General features: G+C 38.5%; 2 protein-coding genes across 2 annotated transcripts in view; one reads left to right on the top strand and one right to left on the bottom strand.

The window, feature by feature from the left end:
* Nucleotides 1-9,051, top strand: part of LOC113526501 (uncharacterized) — a 75,154-nt gene extending 66,103 nt beyond the window's left edge. Inside the window, exons 18-21 of the mRNA XM_053241578.1 lie at nt 644-725; nt 831-943; nt 4,562-4,715; nt 5,769-9,051. Of these exons, the coding sequence (XP_053097553.1) occupies nt 644-725; nt 831-943; nt 4,562-4,715; nt 5,769-5,776 (357 nt within the window). The 3' untranslated portion in view covers nt 5,777-9,051. The remainder of the gene's footprint in view (nt 1-643; nt 726-830; nt 944-4,561; nt 4,716-5,768) is intronic.
* Nucleotides 9,052-12,771: 3,720 nt separating this feature from the next.
* On the bottom strand, nt 12,772-24,503 carry LOC113526615 (myosin-7). The gene is made up of 39 exons (XM_053231001.1): nt 24,421-24,503; nt 24,247-24,287; nt 23,782-23,994; nt 23,552-23,695; nt 23,315-23,471; nt 23,192-23,219; nt 22,996-23,101; nt 22,809-22,901; nt 22,661-22,724; nt 22,441-22,539; nt 22,035-22,138; nt 21,823-21,961; nt 21,581-21,699; nt 21,303-21,452; nt 21,025-21,195; nt 20,624-20,933; nt 19,956-20,035; nt 19,375-19,580; nt 19,163-19,286; nt 18,936-19,072; nt 18,592-18,847; nt 18,205-18,447; nt 17,944-18,120; nt 17,703-17,848; nt 17,533-17,623; nt 17,041-17,430; nt 16,827-16,953; nt 16,632-16,750; nt 16,350-16,546; nt 15,962-16,145; nt 15,565-15,730; nt 15,358-15,482; nt 14,857-15,165; nt 14,533-14,736; nt 13,580-13,876; nt 13,386-13,490; nt 13,200-13,295; nt 12,979-13,117; nt 12,772-12,875 (listed from the first exon to the last, which is right to left on the bottom strand). The coding sequence occupies exons 3-39, from the start codon at nt 23,980-23,982 to the stop codon at nt 12,859-12,861; spliced, it is 5,820 nt and encodes a 1,939-aa protein (XP_053086976.1). The 5' UTR covers nt 23,983-23,994; nt 24,247-24,287; nt 24,421-24,503; the 3' UTR covers nt 12,772-12,858.
* Between the last annotated feature and the right edge of the window lie 1,348 nt (nt 24,504-25,851).

Raw genomic sequence — 25,851 nt, 5'->3', positions numbered from 1 at the left:
TACTGTCTCTGCATGTGGTGAAGCTGTATTCAACAAAACAGTGTTACTCTTCCAGTTAGAACACTGACATGAGGATGAATATGTAACCATATTTGTGATCCTATTTTTTTTTCTCATTCACATGCTAAAAGGCATTTTTGCTTCACTGCTACAGTTTAAGCCAGTTCTCAGTAACAGCAGAAGTTGAATTGCATTTCCTCCCCATGGTTACTTCCTTTGTCTTAAATTGTTTTATTGTTACTCATAGGACAAATGATTATTCCTGTTCTTTTATACTTCTCTAAGTTTTTTTCTTCTGTGTTCTCTGGCTGCAGCTTTCTTCTCCTTTAGCTCTTCGAGATTTACTGCCTCTAATAGTGACTGATGTTGAAATTATCAGTGGACATAGAGATACAGGCACATTTTAAAATTTATTTAAACTTAAATCAATTATTAGTAATTATGATTACTGTTCATGTCTTATACCTCTTTTGTACTATATATTGAGTGGCATGCCAGCCTGTGTTGTTTTAACTGCACTGCATGTGGATTTTGCACTTTGTAAACAAAGCAACAAAAGGTTGATGGTATCTCGTATCACTAGTACAGAACAGTAAACCCTGTGTATGCTGCTTTTATAGGACTAAGTTTGATGTGTTTACAGATCCAGATTCTCAGTAAGAAGGTTGATGTGAGTAAAGTGACTTCAAAGTGTGGTTCAAGGGTCAATATCAAGCATAAGCCAGGTAAGACCTCGGACCTGATTAAATGCTACTAAAAGGTTCTGAGTTGGAGCCAAACACTTGTTAATAGCAATTGTGAGTTGTCATGGATATTAATGTTTCTCGTAGGCGGTGGCGATATAAAGATTGAGTCTCATAAAGTGAACTTCAAAGACAAAGCCCAGTCTAAGGTGGGTTCCTTGGACAACGTCAGCCATGCACCAGGAGGGGGGAATATTAAGGTAAGGTTGTGAACAGGAGAAATTAGTGTGATATAGTGCTATTTTACTAATTCCCTTCTAGCATGATTATTTTTATTAGACTCTCCTGTGTAAACCTGTATGTTAACCTTCTTCATATGTGCTGCATGCAAATGAGTAGAAAGTTTAAAAATTCTGCATGCGCTTGACTGGACAATATAATAGAAACACCACATGAAAGAACTTAAACACAGTTACACAGTGAGGCAAAACAGAGGTCAAATTAGTTCATTCATTTATGTACATTCTACTTTTCCTGATGGGAGTCACAGTGGCAACAGGCTGAAAAGGTCAGCCCAGACTTCTCTATCCTCACTTATTCTAGCTCATCCTGGGTGGTTCCCCAAATGTTCCCAGGCCAACTATACAATATAATCTCTCCAGCAGGTCCCGTTTCTACCGTGGGATCTCCATCTAGTGGGATGTGCCTGATCCAGCTCTAGTAGGAGCTGACCAGGGGGCATTCTTGTAAGATGCCCAAACCACTTCATTTGGCTCCTCTCAATTCAGAGTAGCAGTATCTCTACTTCAAGCCTCTCCTATATTGTCCAGCTCCTCACCCTAGGTGCCAAACAACTGGCCAGAGGAACTTTGGGGCCACCTGAAAACTGTCTTTTTCCATGACTTCGCCAAACTGCTCCCATGCCCAAGCTTTCACTTATGCAACTGCCTTTGCTGGAGTATTTCTGACTTTTCTATATTTCAGTTAAGTTAAGAGAGCCCTCCATGAGCATTTTTGGAAGGCTGCCTACTTCACCTTCACTGCATTCTCTCACCACTGGTGTCCACCAGCACATGTTAGGATTAGCACCTTCTCCAAGTAGGCTGAAATACTCTGAACTTCTATTTGGTGCATAAGCACAAACAACAGTCAGAGCTTTCTTTCCTGAGATTGGAAATCTCATAGATGCAACCCTCTTGTCCACTGTAACTAAGAGGCTCTCAGCCTGGGACTGGTGAGTATCCCCACACCCATCTGAGGCCTCCTGTGGGAACTCTGGAGTAGGTGAGACCACCCATGATAAAGAAGCTTGGTACTGGAGCCCTAACTGTGTGTGGATATAAGGCCTACTAGGTCTAGTCCATACCTTTCCATCTCACACATTAACTCAGTCTGTTTCCCCACCAGCAACATGAAATGCCTCATTCCCAAAGCCAGTTTTTCTAGGGTCTGGTTTGTCTAAGGTTGTTTGTCATATGCCTGCTGCCCGACAGGCATCGCACCTGATCCCAACCCCTGATTTTTCATGTGGTGTGCCCCCAAGATGGCTGCACATCACCATGCTGTGCTGAGCCCGCCTGGGTTATATGTGGGTGGCCTGGTCACCAGATACTAATCTGCGGACACCACCTCCATGCCTGTTAACCCTAATCTGGACACGACACACTTAGTCTTTTTTGTACATTTTGTGGGAGCTATTAGTCTATGCTCTTTGTCTGACCTCTCCCCTCACATTTGTTCACCAAATGTGGCTCTAGTGGGAGAATTATGCTCCCTGTGATATAGCCCTGAGGTTCTCCTAAGTACACAAGCCATTTCACCATGACAAGGCCTTGATCCACAAAGGGGGACTCAGAAGTTTGGATGTGAATTATTTTTTTTATTATTATATCAGATATATAAGAGAAGCAGCTCTTTAACAATTAATGTGACCAGGTGATTTGAGTATGAGAAAGGCGTATTTAAATTAAACTGTTATTATTACTGTTATTTGTCTCAGAAATACAGTACTGTGCAAAAGTCTTAGACACCCTATTTTTTTAGTACAAACTTTGTTCTAAATTTTTATTTTATGACTTCTACATTATCGAGTCAGTACAAAAACCTTTTAAATTTCCAAACATTAGTTTTCCAGCACAAAATTAAATGCTACGGAAAAATGTTTGTATGTCAGTAAGGAAAGCAGCATATTATGTAAGAGACCACTTTTCAGACAAAAACATAGTAAAGGGTGCTGCTCATTTATTACAGTTTACTGCTATTTATAGCAATTTTAATGTAGAAACATTTAATTTCATTAAATTTGAAGGCATCTTTGCTCTACAGCATTTCTTTGCATGTGCCTAAGACTTCTTCTCAGTACTGTATGTGCCAAATGTACGTGGTGTTGTATTGCCTTATACTGTCTTTTAAGATTTTAATCATAGTGCATTATATATCATTTTTTTTCTCTTTAACAGTTTATAATGTGAAGTCACATTCATGATGTGTAAATTTTGATGTTTCATTGATTTCGTATTTTGTTTTGTTTTTACATAATTTTGTTTTTATCTTTTACTACTCCATTTCTCAATACTCATTTTAAGTGCATTGTGGTGGGTTTGTCTGTTTAATGAAAAATAAATTCACTTAATACATTCTCACTACCTTTAAAACCTAATGGGCCCCAAAGATTGACATGGGCAGGCATCTTGCTAGAGTCTGGTCCAGAGAAGCTGAGAAACAAATTAAAAGCAATACAAGTGTTTTTTTGTTTGTGAACGGTGAAGGAAGTACACTTCTTTTCAGATGCTTTCACTTAAGTTACTTTGATGTGGTCAGTTTTGTGCTTTGCTTGATTCAGCACACTTGACTCAACACGCGGGCTGATGATAAAGGCCTTAATGAGTTGAATCAAGTGTGATGGGGCAGAGGAAACACTGAACTGTGCAAGACAACGCCCCTATAGAACAGAATTTCTGTATCAAGGTTTTAAGTAACAAAGGTGGGTTTAAAAAAAAAGGCCTCCAACTGACAAGCTTATTTATTGGTCGTGATGTCACCTTACCCCTCAGCCTATGGTCACCCATCTCTGCATGAAAATCTCCATGGCTGTACTCATCATTTATACATCTTCATCCCCTCAAATTCATTTGCATAATATACAGTACTTTTACTGGGACTTAAAAAAAGTTGTTTAAGACATTACAGCAGTTACAACTAAAGTAAATGGTACTAAAGTAACATGGAAATTATGAACTATTACTAGAGTGCTTTCTTTTTTTTAATAATTTATAGTACTTTATATATTTGTATAGTGTATAGTCATAATATTGTAGGAAACGAAAAAATGTGTATAAAGTTGTAAGCATATTATCTCATAACATTACATGCTACCCTACTATAAACATTGTTGCACATTGTGGCACAAGACTTTTATTTCAGTTTATTTTCCAATATATAATACATCATTAAAGTACTATTGAAAGCCTATAGTGAATTATAGCATTCCCCACAATTATACAAATAAAGATCTGAGCATTTCATTTCCTTCAGAATTGGTTGGCTGCATGTGCATGAATCTGGTCTCTTATTATTTTGTGATACAATATAGCTTGTATTCATAGTATACAATTTAAGAGCTTGCAGGCTGTCGTAAGTGTAACTTTTGCTTTGTAAATATTTCATTTTTAATATTTAATATTTTGTTAATATACTTTTTTCACTACAATACCTAGTTATGGGCAACCTTTTCTGTTATAATCGCTTCGTAGTATGCTTCGAATCCATGCATCATCCCAAATACCAACACACACCTTTAGTCTTTCTCAGAAGGGATCACGAGTCCATATCCATACCATCTCCATCTGTCCTATTGACACGCTGCTGTGTGTTTCTAGGCTGAGGGGCAACAGGAGACAGTTGAGGGCAGTGGGGCTACCTCTAGTGGCTCAGCCGGCCCAGCCCAGGAGAATGGGCTGAAGGAGGGCACTGCATGTGGGGGCGAGGCACTCCGGGACCCCCAGGGCCTGGATTCTCTCATCCCTGAAACAAGTAAGTTTGTGTGTCATCCCGCTCCAGTCACAAGGCCTGCTCCAGCCCTCTCCCTCGGAAGCACCTGTCATACGTCAGGCTCAAAACCCATTATAAATTCCACTCAGGTGCATTTAGAAGCCTGACTCAAAGGTTTTGCTTGGGTCTAAATCAGGATTTTAGAAATGAATTCACGGCTGACTTGATTCTAGTGAAGACTAGTTTATTGCAGTGCTCATTGCTAATCATCACATTTTAGGCTATAATACAGTTATTTATTGTCCCCAAAGGGCTCCCCCTGCTCAGTCTTGTTCCAAGGGTTCTTTCTTCTTGTACATCCACTGTAGGGAGTTTGCCTCTCTGTTGCGCTTGGTTTGCTTAATAGGGGTTAAAGTTTATAATATTCATAGTTGCCTCTAAACTACAAAATTATTCTATATTATACTTTTTTATTGTGGCTTAGCTGTTTATGTTCAAATGCCTGGTTTGCTACAGGTAATAAAAACTGGTAGCATTTCTTTTAATTTTCCCTTTGACCATTAAACTTTAAATAAGACGATAAAAGGAGCCTCTATCTAAAATGTTAATTATTATATTGGACAAAATAACTGATCATCCGTACCTATCTAATCCTATAGTTATAGTTTAAAATGGAAGAGTATAGTATTCTGAGATCATTTATGTGGCGGTCTGTGGAAACCCTTTGGATGTTGTTGTACTTGAAAAACAAAAAAACCAAAACAAATATATTTCACTTTCTAACCTAGTCTTGACTGTCTGTCAGCAAAGATTTTTGTTAAGGAACCATTTTAACAAACACAGTGGAAAAACAGTCAGTCTACTAAAGAGTACCTAAAGACTACCTGAAGACTAAAACTAGCTAGGTTTTACCTTTTAATACTAATTTCATAATTCACATTCATTTTCATTTTGTAAATATATTTTGTTATATTTAATGTGTTTGTGTTGATCGTTATTTTTTGGTTCTTCTGGAGGGAGGGAGGGAGAAGGATTGTCTCTCTATAATCTCTTTTCCCTGACCACAAAATCATCTTGATTTTTTTTATTTTTCAGGCATCTAATTCTGCTTTTTGCTATCACCTTATCATTTCATTTCCAAAACACCTCCTGTCCACCTCCTCTTCCTACTTTGCTCTCCTTTTGTATCCAATTCTTGTCCTGTCTTTCTGTTTTTCCTATCCAATACTCCCTGCTGCAGATTGAATCTTTCAAGCTCAGCTTCCGCGAGAACGCCCGCTCTCGCACGGACCACGGCGCTGACATTATCACCTGGCCCGTCGTGGGTGACAGCCCTGCCCACCCCCATCCGCTCCGCAGCAGTGTCTCATTCAACGACTCATTGGTGACAGCCCACTTGCCTCGCTCCTCCACCACCCCCGCCCTCCTCTCAGCCTCTCAAGAGCAAGAGGGTGATGCTGACTCACTCAACACACTCCGCACGTGACTTCCACCACTCATCTGTTAATTCTCATGACCTCAGCCCATGGGTACACTGTTTCTGTCTGAGTATTCACTCTGGCGATTAGTAGGTGCAGATGAATTTGGCAGAATCTATTCACCGGCCCATCCTTAGCTTCATAACTTATACTCATACTCAGTTTATTCAACATCTTCCCTAGTAGGCTCTCTCCTGATTTTACTCTGGAAAGTTTGGTCTTATTCAGTGCTACAGTCTTAGAATTTATCTGATTTCCCATGACGTAGTTATCTGGATATACATGACCTGTATTCTTGTGTTTACACAACTCCCTTTAGAAACGTTGGACCATAGTGTTGTGTTGTACCTCTTTGTCAGCATGCGGGGCTGTCATGTGATCTTAATAAGCATTGACTACCCTGCTTCAGTATCTTCAAGTCTCATAACTCAATCGCTCTCATCTGTCACTGTCTCTTAAGCAAACTCACATTTAACATATGTAGTCAGTCTCAGCTGTAGGTTTCAATTAAACTGCTCTAAAATTGTGGTTTGTGCTGTTTTTGAGTGAATACTGTGGCTATGAGCTATACGTTTGTTTGATTTTTCATTTTCTGTATGCTCGGATGTTTGATTGTGTCATTTGTTTTCTTCTAGTAAAGCAATACAGCAGTCTTTGCCTATAGGACATTAACTACGTCTTGAAACAAATACACAAAAGGTACAGCTTAGAGTCTCAAACAAAGCTATATACATGTCTCAGAAAGAGTTTACGGTAAGCAGATGATGAGGCCTGCAGAACAATGAATGTGAGAAAGGACATGGGCATGCAATTAGTGGATGTTAAAAGAAGTGTGAATTTAGTGTGATTGAAGTGAAGCTATTGATTATGTACCACTGGTTCCGTGATTAAATGGAGGTTTGAGATGGAACGGTTAATTTTTCAGAGAGAGCCTGAATCAGTAACTACTTTTGGGAAGATACAGAGGCACTTAGAACGTCAGTTTCACACAAAATATTTTGTTTGGCTTGCTCAGTTGTTGCTTTTGATGGAATTTAGTTGACCTGTAAATGTACTTACACATAGTTCCACTGCCACTACAGGTGGTTTTGGCGTGCAAAAGCAAAGCTTGCCAGCATAACTTTTATTAAAGAGTCACTGAAGAATTATTTGACAGTCACATGTATGTTCCAAAAGCATGTTGGAGACAACAATTATGTTATAGCTTATTTCTCTTGTAGCATTTAATCTTAGTCACCTCTGAGTAGCCTTTTTAATGTGGTCATAATCATGTGTCCCACTCAGAAAACCTTACATGTCACATAGTTCTTTGGTCCCTTACAGCTAAGAAAGGAAATTAATTAAGGAAATTAAACTGCAAGAAAACAACGCAGTGCATTTTTTGCCTTATATTTCAGCAGTGAAGTGAGCTCAAAAACACTACAATCAAATAAATTCAGATATAAGTTAAATACCCTGTACTAGCACTGATCACCTTCATAATCTTGAAGGTTTTTAAGCACTATTATTGAATCACAGCAAATCATTCAAATTCACAATATTATCTCAGTAATATTTAATAGATTAAAGTGCCACTGATGAGAAAATCATTTACTCACTATGAATTATGAACTGGGGGGGTAGCAAAGAGTCTTTTGGTTCATGGGCAATAACTGTTATTATTTATGTAATAGTGATTTTGAAAAAGGAAAGGTTTGTAGATATTTGTATTTGAACTATGATGTGCAGCTTTCAAATGCTCTGAGTATGGTTCTCGTTGAGGTCTGACGTTATTTTGTAATCTTCAGCTAGGTAAATAAAATGTTGTGGTCATTTTAAACTCACTTCCCTGAATGCAGTCTTTTTTTTTTTTTTTTTTTTTTTTTTTTTTTTTTTTTTTTTTTGTTTGTTAAATGCAGTGTACTCTGCTTTTTCATTTAACAGCTATTGTTTCTCATTAGTTACTAGCACACTGCTATATGTAAATATATATTTATACATTCAATATTTGCGCTGGAAGAAAAAGTTGGAAGTAAAAAGAACATTAATCATGTTTTAAAAGGATGTCGAGTAAAGCTTTGGTATGTTGTTAAGAAGTGCGCTTGTCATTTATTATTATTATTATTATTATTATTATTATTATTATTATTATCAACATTGAAATTTAACTGCCTTTTTCTGAGAAAAGGGCTGACATGAAAGAATGTTTTGTATTTGCGTTTCTCACTTACTGCCATTGCTTTGGTATGCTGGTTGTGGCTGTGGGTAGTGGGTTACTCCTGCAAACAACAGACATCTACAAACTGATTATGGAGGCCGATCAGTTTCACAGATTACCTTTACCATCATCTTCTAGTCTTAAAACATGAAGAGCACACTGTCATATATACACGTATAATGTTCATACAGTATCAAAAACATCATTGTTTTTGAATTATGCTATTTTAATGAAGCTAGCTGCCCTAATAAAGCAGTGAGAGCAGAGATTAAAATTGGCTATGCAGTGTGAATTTGGATGTACCACCTTGGCACACTTGAGTATTTATCACAGAGCCGCAAACATGAAGCATACTACCCTTGTTTGAGTTATATTGAGGCTTCAGCATACAACCACAATCTTGTGTAAAACATATTATGTTAAAATTGCCCATATGAAAGTGTAAGAAGCCCCATAAACATGCTTAAGCTAAAATATTGTACTAACAAAAAACATACTAAGAGCATGCAGAACAATTGGGATGTGTATGGTAGCCTTGTCATGTGCATACAGTGTCTTTTGCAGGTTTTCTTTTTTTTCCCCTCTCCCATTTATTTTGAAATTCAGTTTATTTTCTGGTTTGAAAGAAGTGTTAATTGTGGTCAATTGTTAACTAGTGATGTGATAATTAAACATTAAATAAAATAATGTGTTTAAAAATGTTGCACATGTATTATGAAGTGTGTTTAATTTCTTGACACTGAACATTGACGTTAAACTGCATTGTTCTGTTGCAGGTAATTTTTAGTTTTTGGGTTTTTTTTTTTTTTTTTTTTTTTGCTTATTTTTTTTTAAGGTTAATATGATTAAAAAATATGTATGTGTAAACTGAGGAAAGGATCAGAGAATCTAAGGAAGGGCAAGACAGGGAGGCAAGCTCAGGAGGAAAGCAGTAACCCTGTGTTGGTCAGCAAAAAGCAAAAGTTAGTCAAGAATACAGTTGAAGCAATCACTGATTTTGATTATTATCTAGGAGCCACTGATGCTCTTTAGAGTCTGCCTATAACAATGTATAACAGCTGTCATGGTTAAAAAGCAGCTTACCTGATGCAGCGCAAACTGCATGAGCAAGGTATGTCAAACCAGCCAAGCCTTGTACCACAGAGAGTATTGACATATTATTTTGAAATAAATAGTTTTGCAATAACCATTTATATGTAGTGCTACAGAAAAGTAATTTGATCACAAAAAATTACTACACAAAAGTAATACAAAATACAGAGACGGGTGGTGAATTAAAGGGAAGCAAGACGTGTAAGCTTCAATGCACCTTAGTTGTGAAAGATTGTACAAGTCTTTGAAACTGTACAGGAGGGATGAATACACTTCTTCCAAAAGATATTTTAACTGGTGTTAACTGGATAACTGGTGTTTTAGTGGTGGAGCAAGTCAGTCCCAAATCTCCCATAGGTGTTAATTTTTTAATTGAGATCTGGTGACGATGAAGGCCATACTATTTGACATATTTTCATTCTCATCAAACCATTCAGTGAGCCCTTGTTCATTGTAGATGAGGGCATTTTCATCTTGGAATAAATGAAATAGATAATTAACTTTTCTATGCCAATACCATCAGTATAGAGAAGTTTCATTATAGGATAATGGTTATCATTCAGAATAACAAAGTGGGTTGTTAAATAATTTTGGGGAAAAAAAATTTTGGGGAGACTTTTAAAAAAAACTGTCTTTTAAAGTGCATTTAGACTTTGTCCAGCAGGTGGTGTTATATTACTGAGTCAGTGCTTAGACACAAACTTCCTTTCCTGGCAGTGAAATACTCTTAAGTAGACATTTAGGGTTTTATAATTTCAGTGTTCAAAATGTTAAGTAAGGCAGGACACCCCTTGTGCATTGTAATGGTGGCTTTTAAATGCATTGCAGACACTTTTGCCTTTGTAGTTTCAATGCTGCATTCACCTTACCTCTACTTTTCCTGGTTGGAGTTTGGGAATTACAAGTTACAACCTCAAGTTGAGTGCAGCACACGTTGAAAATGTTAAAAAAGAAGGCATGAAAGCATTGTACTACAATGCAGAAGGGCATTGTCGTAATGGTTAATAGATGTCAAGGCAGGTGATTGTGTTAGATGGACTAGACACTTGAAATGGAAACTTTCTTTGCAAGTATGGAGTGTCACTTTGCTGGCAAGGAAAGAGCCTGAATTAGTATGTGAGATGGAAGGTTATGGACAAAAGTGTTGTCTCTATGAAGTTTCAAGCTTCACATAGGACAAGTTGACTGTTGCTTATGCGTATGCACCAAATAACAGTTCAAAATATTCAAGTTGGAGCTGAGCTCCATAGTTCTACTGGGGGACTTAATACTCATGTTTGGTACAATGGAGATACTTAGAGGGGCGTTATTATGAGAAACAGCTTGGGAAAGGTGGAGCTGACTACATGGTGCAACTGGAGGGGTACTTAGATGGGTGTGATTGGGAGGATTGGCCTTCCAGATCTAAACCACAGCAGTGATGTTATTAGACATCTGTGCAAACAATCACTTTATTCAAAAACACATAGTTGTTTGAACCTGGTACTTCTCAGAGATTAGGGCTTTCGAAGATAGCGCCAGCCAGATTTACCTGGAAAACGCAGGGGAGTGGTGAGGGACGCAGTCATGGTCAAAAAGGAGGCCTTCTGAGTAATGCTCATGGAGGGCTGTCCAGATTTAGGTGAAAAGTATAGGAAAGAAGGACTGCAGCAAAAGCAGTTGCAGTGCAAAAGCTCAGGCATGGGAGGAGTTTGAGAGGTAATGAAAAAAAGACTTTCAGGTGGACCCAAAGATATTCTGGGAACCTTTTGAGAACAGAAGGAGGGGAAGCCCATGCACAAGCTCTGCTGAGCAAGTACAGGGAGTGTTGACCTCTACTGAGGCTATTGTTGTATAATGGAAAGAGCTCTTTGAGAAACTTCTTAATCCAGTGAACATGCCCTTCCTTCAGGAGGCAGTGCCAGAAATCTCTGTTGTTTTGCATCCCAACTTTGTGGCTGAGGTTACTATGGTGGTACGAAACCTTCACAGCAGCAAGGCTGCAGCCTGGATAAGATGTGGCTGGAGATATTGAAGGCAAGGACAAGGCAGGTTGTGTGAATAGAACTGTATATAGTTGGGTTGTGTGATTAACATGCCTCTTCAATTCTTCAATGTTGCTTGGAGATCTGGGGCAGTTCCTTTGGACTTGCAAAATGGGATGGTGGTACTTGTTTTTTTTTTTGTTTGTTTTTTTCTTTTTTAAAGTTTGGGCAGAGGGTGTGTTAAATTATAGGAATCGCACTCCTCAGCCTCTCAGGAAAAGTCTTTGTAAGGGTTCTGGAGATGACATTCTGTCTAATGAACCTAAGACTCAGGAGGAACAATGTAGGTTCTGCCCAGACTTTGAAATTGTGGACCAGCTCTTTACAGTGTGAAAGGGGTTGTGGGAGTTTGCTAATCCAGTGGATTTTCATAAGGTGATGATTGTGTGTCTCAACATTTGTTGTGGGAGGTACTGTCAGAGTGTGGGATATCTGGGTTTTTATTTTATTCAATTGGGTTTCTGTGCTAGCTTTTCTGCTCACCACAGTTGTAAAGAGTGTTTATTTGAGTTACCATAGCCTTCCTGTCAGCTTCTGGCCATTCCCCTCTGACCTCTCTCCTCAACAAGGCATTGCTTTTGCACCATTGTTTGTAATTTCTAGAAACTGTTGTGCCTGAAAATCCCAGGAGAGCAGCAGTTTCTTAAATACCCAAACCAGCCTATCTGGCACCAACAACCATGCCACAGTAAAAGTCACAGTGATCACATTTTCCCCATTCAACATTAACTGAAGCTCTTGACATGTATCTGAATGATTTTATGCATTGCACTGTGGCCACATGATTGGCTAATTGCATGAATTGCATGGCAGGTGTGCAGATGTTCCTTATTTTCAGATGTTTCAGAATTCCCCATGTGAACCTGAAATATACTGCATCTGATTATTACATGGCTCTGTTGAACACTGAGTTCTGATTACTTGTCACAATTAGAGCACAGGCTTAGCACACAGTAAATATAATAAAATCTGCTATTTTCGAACAGCATACTGGTAGATCTATATAATTAACCACAGAGTCCTGCTACTGCTTCACATTCCTCTTTTTGTTCCACCAACATGTGATGTTACTAAATGGAGGTAAGTTCACCTTTTTTTCTCGCAAAATGAACACCTCCAGAACGAAACATGATCCATCTGATTGTACAGTTTGATGTTGGTTTAGCCAAGGCACAAATGACATGAGTACACAGCCTTTAATCTCACTAGGGGTGTGTGTGTGTCTGTGTGAGTGTATGTATGTGTGTGTGTAAGGTACCTGTAATGCATTAGGGAATTACACAGTACCCATAAGCACAGTATACATATTCAATATTGTAACTATTTATTTTTTCTACATTTAAGAAAGGACCTGAGCATGATCAGTAGCTTTCCAGAGACTTCTGTATGAAGCTTCACTCTTCATCATGTCCTTTCTGTAGCAAGGAAAAAAGACCATGTCAATTATCCAAGGCAAAACTCTTGCAGATCAACATTTTATATGTATGGTTTTTGTTTATTATAAAATTGACAACTTGCCTTAGAGCCTGTGTCACGGCTCTTAGCCCTCAGCTTGTTAACCTGAGACTCTGCAATATCAGCTCTTTCCTCTGCCTCATCCAGCTCATGCTGCAGCTTGCGGAACTTGGTCAAATTGCCATTTGCCTGCTCCTCCTAAAAATAACAAAGTAGTTAATTCAGAATACAAACATGACATCCAATAAAGATTTAGAAAGCTAGTCCATAATTAACTTACAGCCTCCTCTGCAGCTCTCTTGTAGGATTTAACCTTTAGCTGGAGTTTGTCTACTAGATCCTGTAGACGGGCCAGATTCTTACGATCCTCTTCAGTCTACAGAAACATGGGGATGTATTGATTTTTCATTTTACTTGCTTGTTAAAATGATGTTAGATTTGCAAGATTACTGAAAAGAAATAGAACCTGGTAGGTCAGCTCCTTAATGCGGCGCTCATATTTGCGGACACCCTTAATTGATTCACTGGCTTTCCTCTGTTCCATCTCCACTTCACCTTCCAGCTCTCTGACCTAAAAATGTTTTGAAAAGAAAAAATTAATTGGTATAGAAAATGTATATTTTACACTGGATATGTTAAATAAAAAGATGTTTGTTTTACCCTGGATTCCAGTTTCTGGACCTGCTTCTTGCCACCTTTCATGGCGATCTGCTCAGCTTCATCCAGACGGTGCTGGAGGTCTTTAATGGTCTGCTCCATGTTCTTCTTCATGCGCTCCAGGTGAGCACTGGTGTCCTGCTCCTTCTTCAGCTCTTCTGCCATCATGGCAGCATCAGTAATGGCTTTCTTGGCTTTTTCCTCAGCATTCCTGCACTCTTGGACAGACTCCTCTACTTCACTTTGAAGCTGGCCAATGTCACTCTCCAGCTTCTTTTTCTGATTTAGCAAGCTGGTGTTCTGAAATGTAAAAAGTTTTTTTGACATTGAGACCCTAATCCCAAATAACAAGCTCTAATTTGTGTGTACATGCAAAAAGTGGGCGTGTTACAGAATAATTGTCAGAACTACTTCACATGCAAAGTAGGAGTTTTGGTTTATCCTTTTTGTTCATGGTGGCTGCAACAAGTTTAAATTTCTAACAAACTCTCAGAATCAAACTCAAAATAAACACATACATAATTGTTCCTCCAGTATAATGCCAATTGAAGGCTGTGAGAGGTGTCAAAAAATATTTTATGCAAAATTTTAAAAAATGTATGTCTGTGTGAATTAAAGCATTTTTTAAAGTCTCTACTGAATTGTGGTTGACATTGGAGGTGTGAATATCTAATATGAAACAAACTTTTTATTATTTTAAGAAACCTTTTGATCATTTTGATACCCTGAGACATAATATCGATAAACCTTATTGTTATTGAAATCTAGTAAATGATATAATTTTGTCTTCAACTGGCAAATCTCTGTATACCGTTAGTAAACATTGTTAACATTGCGCATGGTTATACAAGCACAAGTCATTATTACATCATGATGTCAGAATTAAAAAAAAAAACAAAAACATGTAGTGCATTAGATTTCTCTGCATGGACATTCTACAGATTCGGATTGTATACCTGAGAGTGCAGTAGCTGAACCCTCTCACTGACATCCAGCAATTCTTGCTCAGCCAGTTTGCGGCCTCTCTCGGTCTGCTCTACCAGGGATCTCAGTTCATCCAGTTCAGCCTGCAGCAGGTTGTTGCGTCTGTCCACAATAGCAATGTTCTCTTTGAGATCATCGTTAGCACGGAGAGCATCATCCAGCTGCAGTTGAGAATCCTGTAAAGTACAGATTTTTCAATTAACTCATGTAATATACTTACTCTTCAATTAAATTACACAACATTCCACTGATAAACAGAGATTAATCATTAATATACAAAGACTACTTGTGCATGCCTTCATATGTCCATGGAGACTCTTCAGCTGTTTCTGGGCCTCTGAAGCCTGCCTGTTAGCCTGGCTGAGCTGGATCTCCATCTCATTTAGGTCTCCCTCCATCTTCTTCTTCAACCTCAGGGCCTCATTTCTACTGCGAGTCTCAGACTCTAGAGAGCTTTGTAGGGTGTCCACCACTCTTTGTTGGTTTCTCTTGGTTTGCTCCATTTCCTCATCTTTTTCAGCCAGTTTGCGTTCAATGTCAGCCTTCACCTGGTTGAACTCCAGTTGGGCCCGCAAGATCTTTCCTTCTTCATGCTCAAGAGATCCCTTTCATTAATAAATCATGAACAAGACCAGTAAGAGGCCACAAGAGCTCATCACATTAGGTAACATTTAAAAACATTGCAGTTTTTTTAACTAAATATTATTGAAATAATTTTAGGTTAAAACATTACTTTATATGGATTCTTGATGAAGAAATGGATAGGTGTCTTTTCCAAATGACCTTAAATCTCTTACCTCAGCTTCTTCTAGAGCGGACTGAATCTCGGCCTTCTCCTGCTCCAACTGTTTCCTTGCTTTTTCTAGCTCATGAATACTCTTTCCACTTTCACCAAGTTGTTCAGTGAGATCAGAAATTTCCTCTGTTTAATAGACAACAGGTGATTAACACACCATCAGAACAGCAAACACTGTTATTTTGAACAATGTACCAATAATGTTAACCTTGCAGGTTCTTGTTCTCCCTCTTCATGGTCTCCAAATGGTCCAAAGACTCCTCATAGGAATTCTTCAGTTTGAAGAGCTCAGTACTTAGAGATCTAGCCTCTTTCTGAGAGCTTTCCAACTCGGACTGGGATTCCTCATACTTTTGCTTCCACTCAGCCAGGACCTGTGAAAATTGAGCACAGATATACTTTGTAGTACCTCAGCCAGATTTCATGTAAAGCTAAAGTAGACAATAAGAATATGTTCTCTTATCTATAGGTTTAGAGTTAACTAAATTAATTTATGAATGACCAGATTTGGTCACAAGTATTGACACACTAATATATATACCAAGTTTAAACGAATTATCCAAATACTAAACAAATATGAGTGTGTGCACTCATTTGGTACCTACCTTGTCAAAGTTTCTTTGCTTCTTGTCCAAAGCAGCAGCAGCAGCATTGGACCTTTCCACATCAACCATGAGATCTTCAATCTCATTCTGCAGTCTGTGTTTGGTCTTTTCCAGAGAGGAACATTTGGCATTTACAGCTTCCACAGCTTCTTCTGCATCTTGCAGACGCTGAGCAAGTTTTTTCCTGGTTTAAGTAAACATGTTAAATAAGTGTATAAATATATATTACACTGTTCACAGCTGATAGCTTGATAGGATTTATCTTGATAAATGGTGCAAACAAAACATATCTCACAAACCATTATTTCTAAGATATCAAAAATTAAATTGAGTAAATTGTGATTATATAATTATATAAACAGTAAGTTATTATGCACAAAGTACTTACTTTGCATCCTCCAGCTCTTCTGTTCTCTGGATGGCATCAGTTTCATACTTGGTCCTCCACTGAGCCACCTCAGAGTTTGCTTTGGAGAGACTGCGCTGTAGCTCAGCCTTAGCCTCCTGCTCCTCCTCAAACTGCTCTCTGAGCAGGTCAGAATCATGACGAGCTGACTGCACTGCATGAGCCAGGGCATTCTTGGCCTGAAAATCAGTTGGCACCATGGTTACCAATTTTTTTTTTCATCTGGTGGTTTTAAGTGTTGATTGTTGGGCATTAAAAAAATACCTTGACTTCCTCCTCCAGCTGTCTCTTGAGATCCTCAATCTGCTGGGTGTAAGACTGTTTCCCCCTTGTCAGCTGAGAGACCAGTGAATCCTTTTCCTCCAGTTGTCTGGAAAGCTCACCTGAAATGATGAGACAAGTCTAAGATCAATTGCACTATATGAATATGGTTTAATTTTTGGTTGTTTATGAGCTTACCATTTTCAGTCTGAAGCTTTGCCTTCTGCATTGAAAAATCATTGATTGTGCGCTGGCCTTCCTCAGCTTTGGTTCGGAATTCACTCATTTGGTCCTCCAGGGTTCTACACATTTTCTCCAGGTTTGCCTGAAAAATTTTATACATTTTGATGTGCTCCTCTTAAAGATAAAATATACACGTCTGTATACACAGTGCATAATTATTCATTGTTACCTTGGATTTAACAATCTGTTCCATGTTGGAGACCACATCATCTAGCTCCAGTCTCAGTTCACTCTTCTCCTTCTCAAGCTTCTGCTTCACTCTCTGAAGGTTGTCAATCTGCTCTCCCAGGTCTGCCACACTGTCTGCATGTTTCTTTCTTAAAGTTGCAGCAGTGGCCTCATGTTGCAGGGTGGCCTCTTCAAGGTCTCTGCGCAGTTTCTGGAACTCAGCCTCTCTCTTTTTGTTCATTTCAATCTGGGCAGCAGTGGCACCACCAGCCTCCTCCAGCCTCTCACTAATTTCTTCCAGTTCTCGTGCCAAATCTGCCCTTTGTTTCTCAATCTTGGCACGGGCAGCTCTCTCAGCCTCCAGCTCTTCTTCTAGCTCTTCAATACGAGCCTATTTCGAGAACATTGGCATTTTGAATTTTTTTATTTTGTAATTTTGTAATTTATAATTTTAACAATTCAAGCATATGCTCTGTTAATTTCCTTCCATTACCTGCAACTCCTTCAGTTTCTTTTGAAGTTGGGCTCCCAATGCTTGTTCATCCTCAATCTTACTGTTAAGCTGGCTGATCTCAAAGTCTTTTCTACAAAAGCAAATGGATATTTCAGTTTCTTTGCCATTGTAAATGTTCTGAATTTCACAAAATATATTTGAATTCTTACTTCTTAAGCCTCTCCTCCATTTGCTGCTTGTCGTTTTCCAGATCCATGACATTCTCTTGAGTCAACTTCAAGTCACCCTCAAGTTTTCTCTTGGCTCTCTCAAGATCCATTCGAATTTTCTTTTCTTGCTCGAGAGAACCCTCAAGCTAGACAATGTCAGAAGCAAAGGAAAATTCAGAAAATTTTGTATCCTGTTTAATCATCTGTGAAATTAAGTTTTTATGACATCTAAGCTACTCACATCATCAACTTGCTGCTCCAGTTTAGCTTTGGCTTTGGTCAGAGTGTTGACTTTGTCCTCCTCACTCTGCAGATCATCCAGTGTTTGCTGATGAGCTTCCTGGAGAGCTTTTTTCTCCTTGGTCAGCTTGGCAATTATTTCATCCAGAGCCGCCATTTCCTCAGTTAGGTTTTTAACCTAAAATTTATAGCAATGCTTCAGTACCTTGAAACAATGCATGCTTCTACCATGGACAAGCTGAATTTAACTATAGTAAATTACCTTGTTCTCAGTGGCATGCTTTTCTTTCTCCACTTTGGCCAGGGTAAGCTCCAGATCATCAATGTCTTTCTTCAACTCAGAGCATTCATCCTCAAGCTTTCTCTTCTTTGCAACCAACTCAGAATTCATTTCCTCTTCATCTTCCAGTCTCTCAGTCAACTCTTTGCATTTAGCTTCAAGTTGGATCTTGTTCTTAATTAGGCCTTCACATCTCTCCTCAGCATCAGCAAGGTTATCTTGTTCCTACAAGTATAAGTCAAGTTTTAATAGTTTGGAAGAAAAGGAATTATTGTGCCAGTCGAATAAATAATGTCATGAAAAACTACCTAGAAATAGCAAAAACAGAAATGCTAATAGTTGCATTATATATATATTTTTTAAACTTACAGATTGGACTTGGAGCTGTAGGTCATTCTTCTCTTGGAGAAGACTGACCATCTTCTCTTCCAATTCTTTCCTGCGGGCTTCAGATTTAGCATAGGCCTCCTTCAACTTTGTGAATTCTTCTTTCATGTTGGCCATTTCCTTCTCAGCCTCAGCTGACTTCAGCAGAGGTTTGATCTTGAAGTACAGCTTCATCCAGGGCCAATTCTTCACACCCATGAAAGCACGGACATTCCACTGGATTACCAGCAAGGCATCCCTGTAATGATTAAATTCCAATAGATATATCAGTTCTTCAAATAATTTGTTTAAAAAAAAAACAGTATTTGACAGCTGGTGTAACCTACCTCCTCTCAACAATCTTCTGAAATTCAATCCTTGAGAGAAGGCCACGAGCCCTGGCCTGAATACCAGTAAGGATGAGTGCAAGGCGGTCATCTCGCATCTCCTCAAGTTGTCCCAGAAGACCAGCCTTGAAGAACACCTACACAGAGATGAGTACATGAGAGATTATGTGTCAGAGAAGAAGAGGGGAAGTTGCTTATTTGAAATTTAATTTGTTGAAGCCTTATACCTTTGTATGTCCCAGTTTATACTGGTTGTGGTCAATGTCCAGAGAGCCAAGCAGTTTCTCTGCACCTTTCTTGTTGTCAATAAACTGCCCCTCAGGAATAGCAGCAGGATTCAGGATACGGTAACTGAATAGGAATTAGGAAAGACCCAGAATCTTAAATACATACAGGATTTTTTTGTTCAAAAGTAATAAAGATTAATAACAAAACTCACCGTTGTCTAAAGTCACCATACAGGATCCTGTTGGGGAATCCCTTTCTGCAGATTCTGATGCCTTCCAGTACACCGTTACAGCGTAGCTGGTGCATCACAAGAGGATTCTCCATGGCCCCAGGAGTCTTGGTCTCATTGGGGATAATGCAGCGGACAAAGTGTGGGTGTGTGGACCTCAAATTTGTCATCAACTTGTTCAGGTTCTCCTGTAGATAGCACCAAAGCAAGTGTTACACTATATGACCAAGTGTATGTGGACACCTGACTATGACACCCATATGTGGGCCTTCCCCAAACTGTTGCCTTCATTTGAAATAATGGGCCTAAACCTGTTCCAGCACAAACTCCCACAGCCAAATTCCAAAATCTAAAGCCCTCGCAGAAGAATGGAGGCTGTTACCGCACCAAAGGGGGAACAAATCCATATTATTGCCCATGGTTTTAAAATGGGATGTTCAACAAGCACATATTGTGCTTGGGTGTGATGGTCAGGTGTCCGCAAACTTTTGACCATACAGTGTATGTTGAATTACTAGATACATTTATCTGCACGGTGGTCTCAGAAGTGTTTAACAACTCACACGATGGAGAGCAGACACAGTCTGGAATGAAGAACCCTTCTTTTTCGCACCTTTGCCACCCTTTCCACCAGACTCCATAGCTGTTTAAAATGAAACAGTTGTAGTGTCATCAGCAATTGAAAGTATAATTGCTACTTTCCATTACTTTTCTGGGGCTAGACATGGTCTTTAATGAGAATACATGTCTGGAGACAGTATTCAGTAGTTCAATTTTGTTGAGAACAAGGGAAAACAATGCTATGCTGAACTGTATTTTAACATCTGCAGGTGTAACAATGTGCCAAGCAAGTTAAGTCTTCAAACTGGATGTTTTACTGAACCATTTTTGCTTTGCAAAATATACATCTTTTATATGTTTTTACTGCATTTAATCTTTTCTCTGTATCCATGATTCACATGATACTTAAATTGCATTTTATTTTAGAATATTTTTATTGTTGGCTGCCATCCTTACTTTGAGCTTCACTCTTGCAAGGTGTTGGACCGGCTTAGAAATTTAAAAGCGAGCTTGTTCATTACTAAGTTCCAACCTACCCTTCAGTCAAATTACCTTGTACACTTCTCCAGACATGTATTCTCATTAGAGACTGAGCCTGGTCCATCCAGTATAGTTTTCCATTAGTCTACAGTTTTGAGCTATTAGTCTTCAATTCTGTAAATACCCTTACCTGAGTCAGCTCCAGCATAACCAGCAAACAGATTGCCTAACAGCTTCAGAGTAGACTTTTGGAAAAGTCCTACTACCGTTTCATTGAGTGGATCCTTGTTCTTCACCAGCCAGTTGTTAATGTTGTAGTCAACAGTGCCTGCATAATGAACCAGGGCAAAGTGAGCCTCTGGTTTGCCCTTCACAATCCTGGGCTTCTGGAAATTATTAGATTTTCCCAAGTGATTGTCATAAAGCTTAGCTTTAAATGTGGCATCACTGGCTTTGGGGAACATGCACTCCTCTTCAAGGATGGACATGATACCCATGGGCTGAAATTCAAAGAACAAGTGGTCAGTGATTTTTTATTTTTTTGAGAAAATAACATGATTTTTTCCCCTTATACTTAATATTGTGTGTTACCTTTTCAATAAGCTCAATGCAAGCCTGCAAGTCCATGCCGAAGTCAATGAATGTCCACTCAATACCCTCTTTCTTGTATTCTTCTTGCTCCAGCACAAACATGTGGTGGTTGAAAAACTGCTGCAACTTCTCATTAGTGAAGTTGATGCACAGCTGCTCAAAGGTGTTGAACTGCAATAGAAATACAGCATCATTAACATGGATGAAGCCCAAAAAAATACCACAAAAATACCGGCAATATGAATGAAAATCTAAAAGCAGTACTGATTAACACATACATCAAAGATTTCAAAGCCAGCGATATCCAGCACACCAATGAAGTACTGGCGAGGCTGCTTGGTGTCCAGAGATTGGTTAATTCTCACAACCATCCAAAGGAACATCTTCTCATAAACTGATTTTGAAAGAGCACCAATCGCATAGTACACCTAAAAAAATAATACAAGTATTAAATAATAATATAATAATCATTAATAATATAATAATAAGATAATAATCAAAGACTACATCTTTAGAAGAGGTAAATTATATGTAATAAAAAACTCCATGTTATTACCTGTTGGACATTCTGTCCCTTGGTGACCCACTCATTTCCGACTTTGACTCTTGGGTGGCACAAACCCTTAAGCAGATCGGCGGAGTTTAGGCCCATCAGATATGCGACTTTGTCAGCATCTGTTTAGATAATGAAGATATTGTGAATCAGTGTATTGCAAATTATTGAATTAATTTGCAATACACAGCAAAGGTGTCTGATGGATATCACTCTTATCTGAAGGTTATGCAATTAACACTGACCCTCAGTGCCATCAGCCTCAGCCTGCTCCTCTCTCTGCTTTTGCTTGAACTTCATGTTACCAAAGTGCATGATGGCACCAGTCAGTTTATAGATACCGTTCTTCTCATCTTGGGTAAAGCCCAGCACATCAAAGGCTTCCTGTTGACCAAATACATTGTATTATATATTGTATCATGGATAGGAAAAAATATATAATAAGAGTTATACATACATCAGTAGCTAAAAGCTCTTCACTATCATTAATAGAGGCCACTTGTGTCTCTCCTTGGGAGATGAAGGCATAGTCGTATGGATTGTTGGTGATGAGCAACATTTCTGTAAGATAAACAAAATATACATATTCATCAGACATATTCATCTACATGTATGTATATGTCAGCAAGTCATTAAGTCCCACTTGCTGTACACTTGCCTTACTTTTAACCTTTTGCCTTTAATTAACACTTATGCAATTATGTGAGCTGTAGCAGGGGATATGTGAAGGGAAAAACCTTTACTGCTGCCCCTAAAGGATTAACCATGAAAATAAAGGACAAAACAGCAAAAGCAACAACAGTTGTGTGTTATGCATATATCAAACATAGCACTCTGTAGTGTAGGCAGAACCCTGCACCCACCCAGCAGTTCTGGTTTCTGTTGAGACAGGATCTGGTAGAAGATGTGGTAGTCTCTCTCAGCCTTGAGCTGAAAGGTCACACGAGACTTTTCCAGAAGATCTGTATAGAAATGTATACATTAAAATGTGTACTGTATAAACATTTCTTTGGACTTTTTTAAGATGAATTAGATTTTGATTAGAAATTAGATTCATTTTATGTGAATTAGATTTGTACTTACAAGTCTCAATGTCAGCAGAGGCCAATTTTCCACTGACACCAAAGTGGATACGAATGAATTTACCCTGTGTGTAAATAAGACCATGTGAGTTTTACACATTTCCTATATTCTTACAAGATAAATATAAACATACATGAAATATACTTACAAAACGAGACGAGTTGTCATTTCTGATGGTCTTGGCATTACCAAAGGCCTCCAGGGCAGGGTTACACTGGATGATTTGATCCTCCAGGGTACCCTAAAAATTAATCACATGCATTAAATGGCTTATATTTAGGACAATTGTAGGTAAATCATCTTCTTTATAAAATTACTTATAGTAAATTACAAACCTTTTTCTCCAAAGATGGATCTTTCTTTCCAGGTGCTGCTGCAATGCTAGCAAAGTACTGGATGACTCTCTTGGTGTTGACAGTCTTTCCTGCACCAGATTCTCCACTAATGATAAGAATTGATAATCACATATTTATCACAAATATACGCCATATTGTATGTGTCTTTAAAAATCAGGGTAAGTTTTCTACTTACGTGATAAGGATTGACTGGTTCTCTCTGTCTGCAAGTTAAAAATATAATTAAAAAAATAGATGTTAGACATGTTAACAGACACATACCTGTAATCTGAAGGGCATTACAATACATTGTGTTTACCTGCCAGCATGTACTGGTAGGCGTTATCAGAAATGGAGAAGATGTGAGGAGGAGCTTCACTCCTCTTCTTGCCTCTGTAGGCAACAACAACTTCCTGGTTGTACACTGGCAGCCACTTGTAGGGGTTGACAGTTACACAGAAAAGTCCTGAGTAGGTCTAAAAGAGAAGTGTAAGGTTAGAAATGTGACATCTTTGTTATTATTGTGTAGTACAGGTGTCATATCCTTTTCACTCACGTAGATCATCCAGGCTGCATAACGCTCTTTGAGGTTAAACAGCACAGCAGGTTCATGCAGGAAGGTGAACATCGCCATGTCCTCAATTTTATCGAACTTTGGCGGGTTCTGAGGGTGAACATCACACTCCTTCACAGTGACAGTCTGTGAAATAGAGAAACAATAGCTTAGACCATTGAACAACTGCCAAAATGATTGTTCATTAGTTTCAGTTGGACCAAGAACTCTACCTTTCCAAACTCAGTCTCTACAGTTGCTTTGTCTCCATCTCTGCTGGTGACGGTGGCCTTGACATACTCAACTTCAGGATCCGGCACAAAGCATTCCCGTTTCATGTCAAAAGGACGAGTCTGGGCCTCCAGTCGCTCCTTCTCTGACTTGCGCAGAAAAGGTGCTGCGGGACCAAACTCCTCCATTATTGCGTCTGCCATCTTTCTAGAGGACTTAGGACATATTCAATAATCAACACATATGTAATTAGTAATGTAGAAGGAGGAGCAATAAGATTTTATAAACCAGGTCTTTGCTTTATAATTTACATAATATTTTCTGGTATTTGTTATTGAGCTGCCAAAGGTAAGCAATGGTTCATGCGGATGTCCAAACGTTTGCATAATTTGTAAATCTGTCCACATTCAAAACATAAAGCAAGCACATTTTAACTTTTTGTCGATGTATAGAAATGTAATACATACATGTTATGGCAAACACACAGGTAAATTGTTTTGTGCTTGACCTGGAAAAGATAGAAAAGATTTGTATGCTTTACCAAATATTTTTCAATTTAGCAATCTCGTCATAGACCAGGTCTTATTTTATTACACTATATTAATGCATCGGTAGCATTAAAAAATTTAGGCATGACTTACCTTGAAGTGTAGTGATGTATGTGCTTAGAGCCTGTCTGTGGGTCTCTTTATATAGGGACTGAATGGAAGCAGTATGGCAAGAATGCCGATGGTGGTGACGTTGACATGCTCTATTTGGTTAGGTGCGTGTGGCACATAGCCCTTTTTGGAACACAGAAAGTATGTTTAAAGGAAGCTGTAGCAGAGCAGCTGAAAGGCCGTACTAGAAAAAAATTAAAAGGGTCTAAATAAGAATGGGCCTCTATAGTGTATATGGCTATGCAATCTTTTATTTATTTATTTATTTTTGAAATTTCCTTTTCTGTCACCCCTCACATGATTGGGGATATGTGTCAAGGTGGATAGTGGCTATGCATATCTGAACTTCCATCACAAGCTGTCCTTCTCAATCACAGTATAGCACCCGCTAGGAATTTCACAGGTTATCTTTGTGTTCAAGGATAAAAGCAAGGAAACACTGCAGAGCAAGCTTGAGACTGAGAATACTGTAGAACAATACTAATGGTAAAAATGGGAATCTAACCATGACCTTGGATCTGCCTGAACCATGGAAGACAGGTGTTGTTTTTGTTCGCATGCAGACTGTCATCAGGTTCTTACAAATATTTATTTTTATTTTTCTAATAGGCACAAATAGGCATGCATTTACTGAATTATAGAATATTGTCCTCCTTTTTGTATTGTTAATGTAATTGTTTCATTGTTGTGTGACACACTTTCTTTTTTTTTTTTTAAACAAACTACAAGCATCATCTTTGCCTGTTAACCCACTCAAAATTAAATGCTTTTTGGACATACTCTGTTAAAATCGGGAAAGCAAATAACTAAAGGGGACCAAGTTTTTGTAACCCTCCTCAATGCATATTGTTTTATTGCAAGAGGTCATTTTTATGACTATGCAGTTCCGTAGCTCATTCCTACATGGCTAAAATTCCAGATTTAGGACAGAAGGACAACTTAGTAAAAGCTGGACATTCCAGTTATCAGTTTTCAATAAAAAATTATGTGGTGAAATATTAACACAATTATGCCCACATAGTGAGGGACTGATGTTAATAAACCAGACTCACACCTTTATAATTTTAATCATAGATTTTATTGTGTTATATGGGCTGAACAGAGTTGCTGGTGACAATAACATATTGATAAAGCTTAGTTGGTGTAAATTGATTCAGGTGTTTAATTGATAAACAGACTTAGTCTAGAATTAACATTTTCTCTAACATTCCTCTTGACATTATGCTAGCAAGTTTTAATGAACCTCAGTATATCACTACTTTATTATGTACACTTGATCAGGATATTATGAACAGGATCGTTATGCTGAAAAGGACCAGTGTGTAAACGTGTAAACCAGATTATTGTAGCTTTAGACTATTATCGCCATTGTCAGATGTTTTGCACTGACCCATCATCCATCACTCATGAACC

This window comes from Pangasianodon hypophthalmus, chromosome 1, assembly GCF_027358585.1.
Source record: "Pangasianodon hypophthalmus isolate fPanHyp1 chromosome 1, fPanHyp1.pri, whole genome shotgun sequence".
Classification (NCBI taxonomy): domain Eukaryota; kingdom Metazoa; phylum Chordata; class Actinopteri; order Siluriformes; family Pangasiidae; genus Pangasianodon; species Pangasianodon hypophthalmus.
Note: the sequence above shows the minus strand (reverse complement) of the source record. Positions and strands in the feature narration are given on the sequence as shown.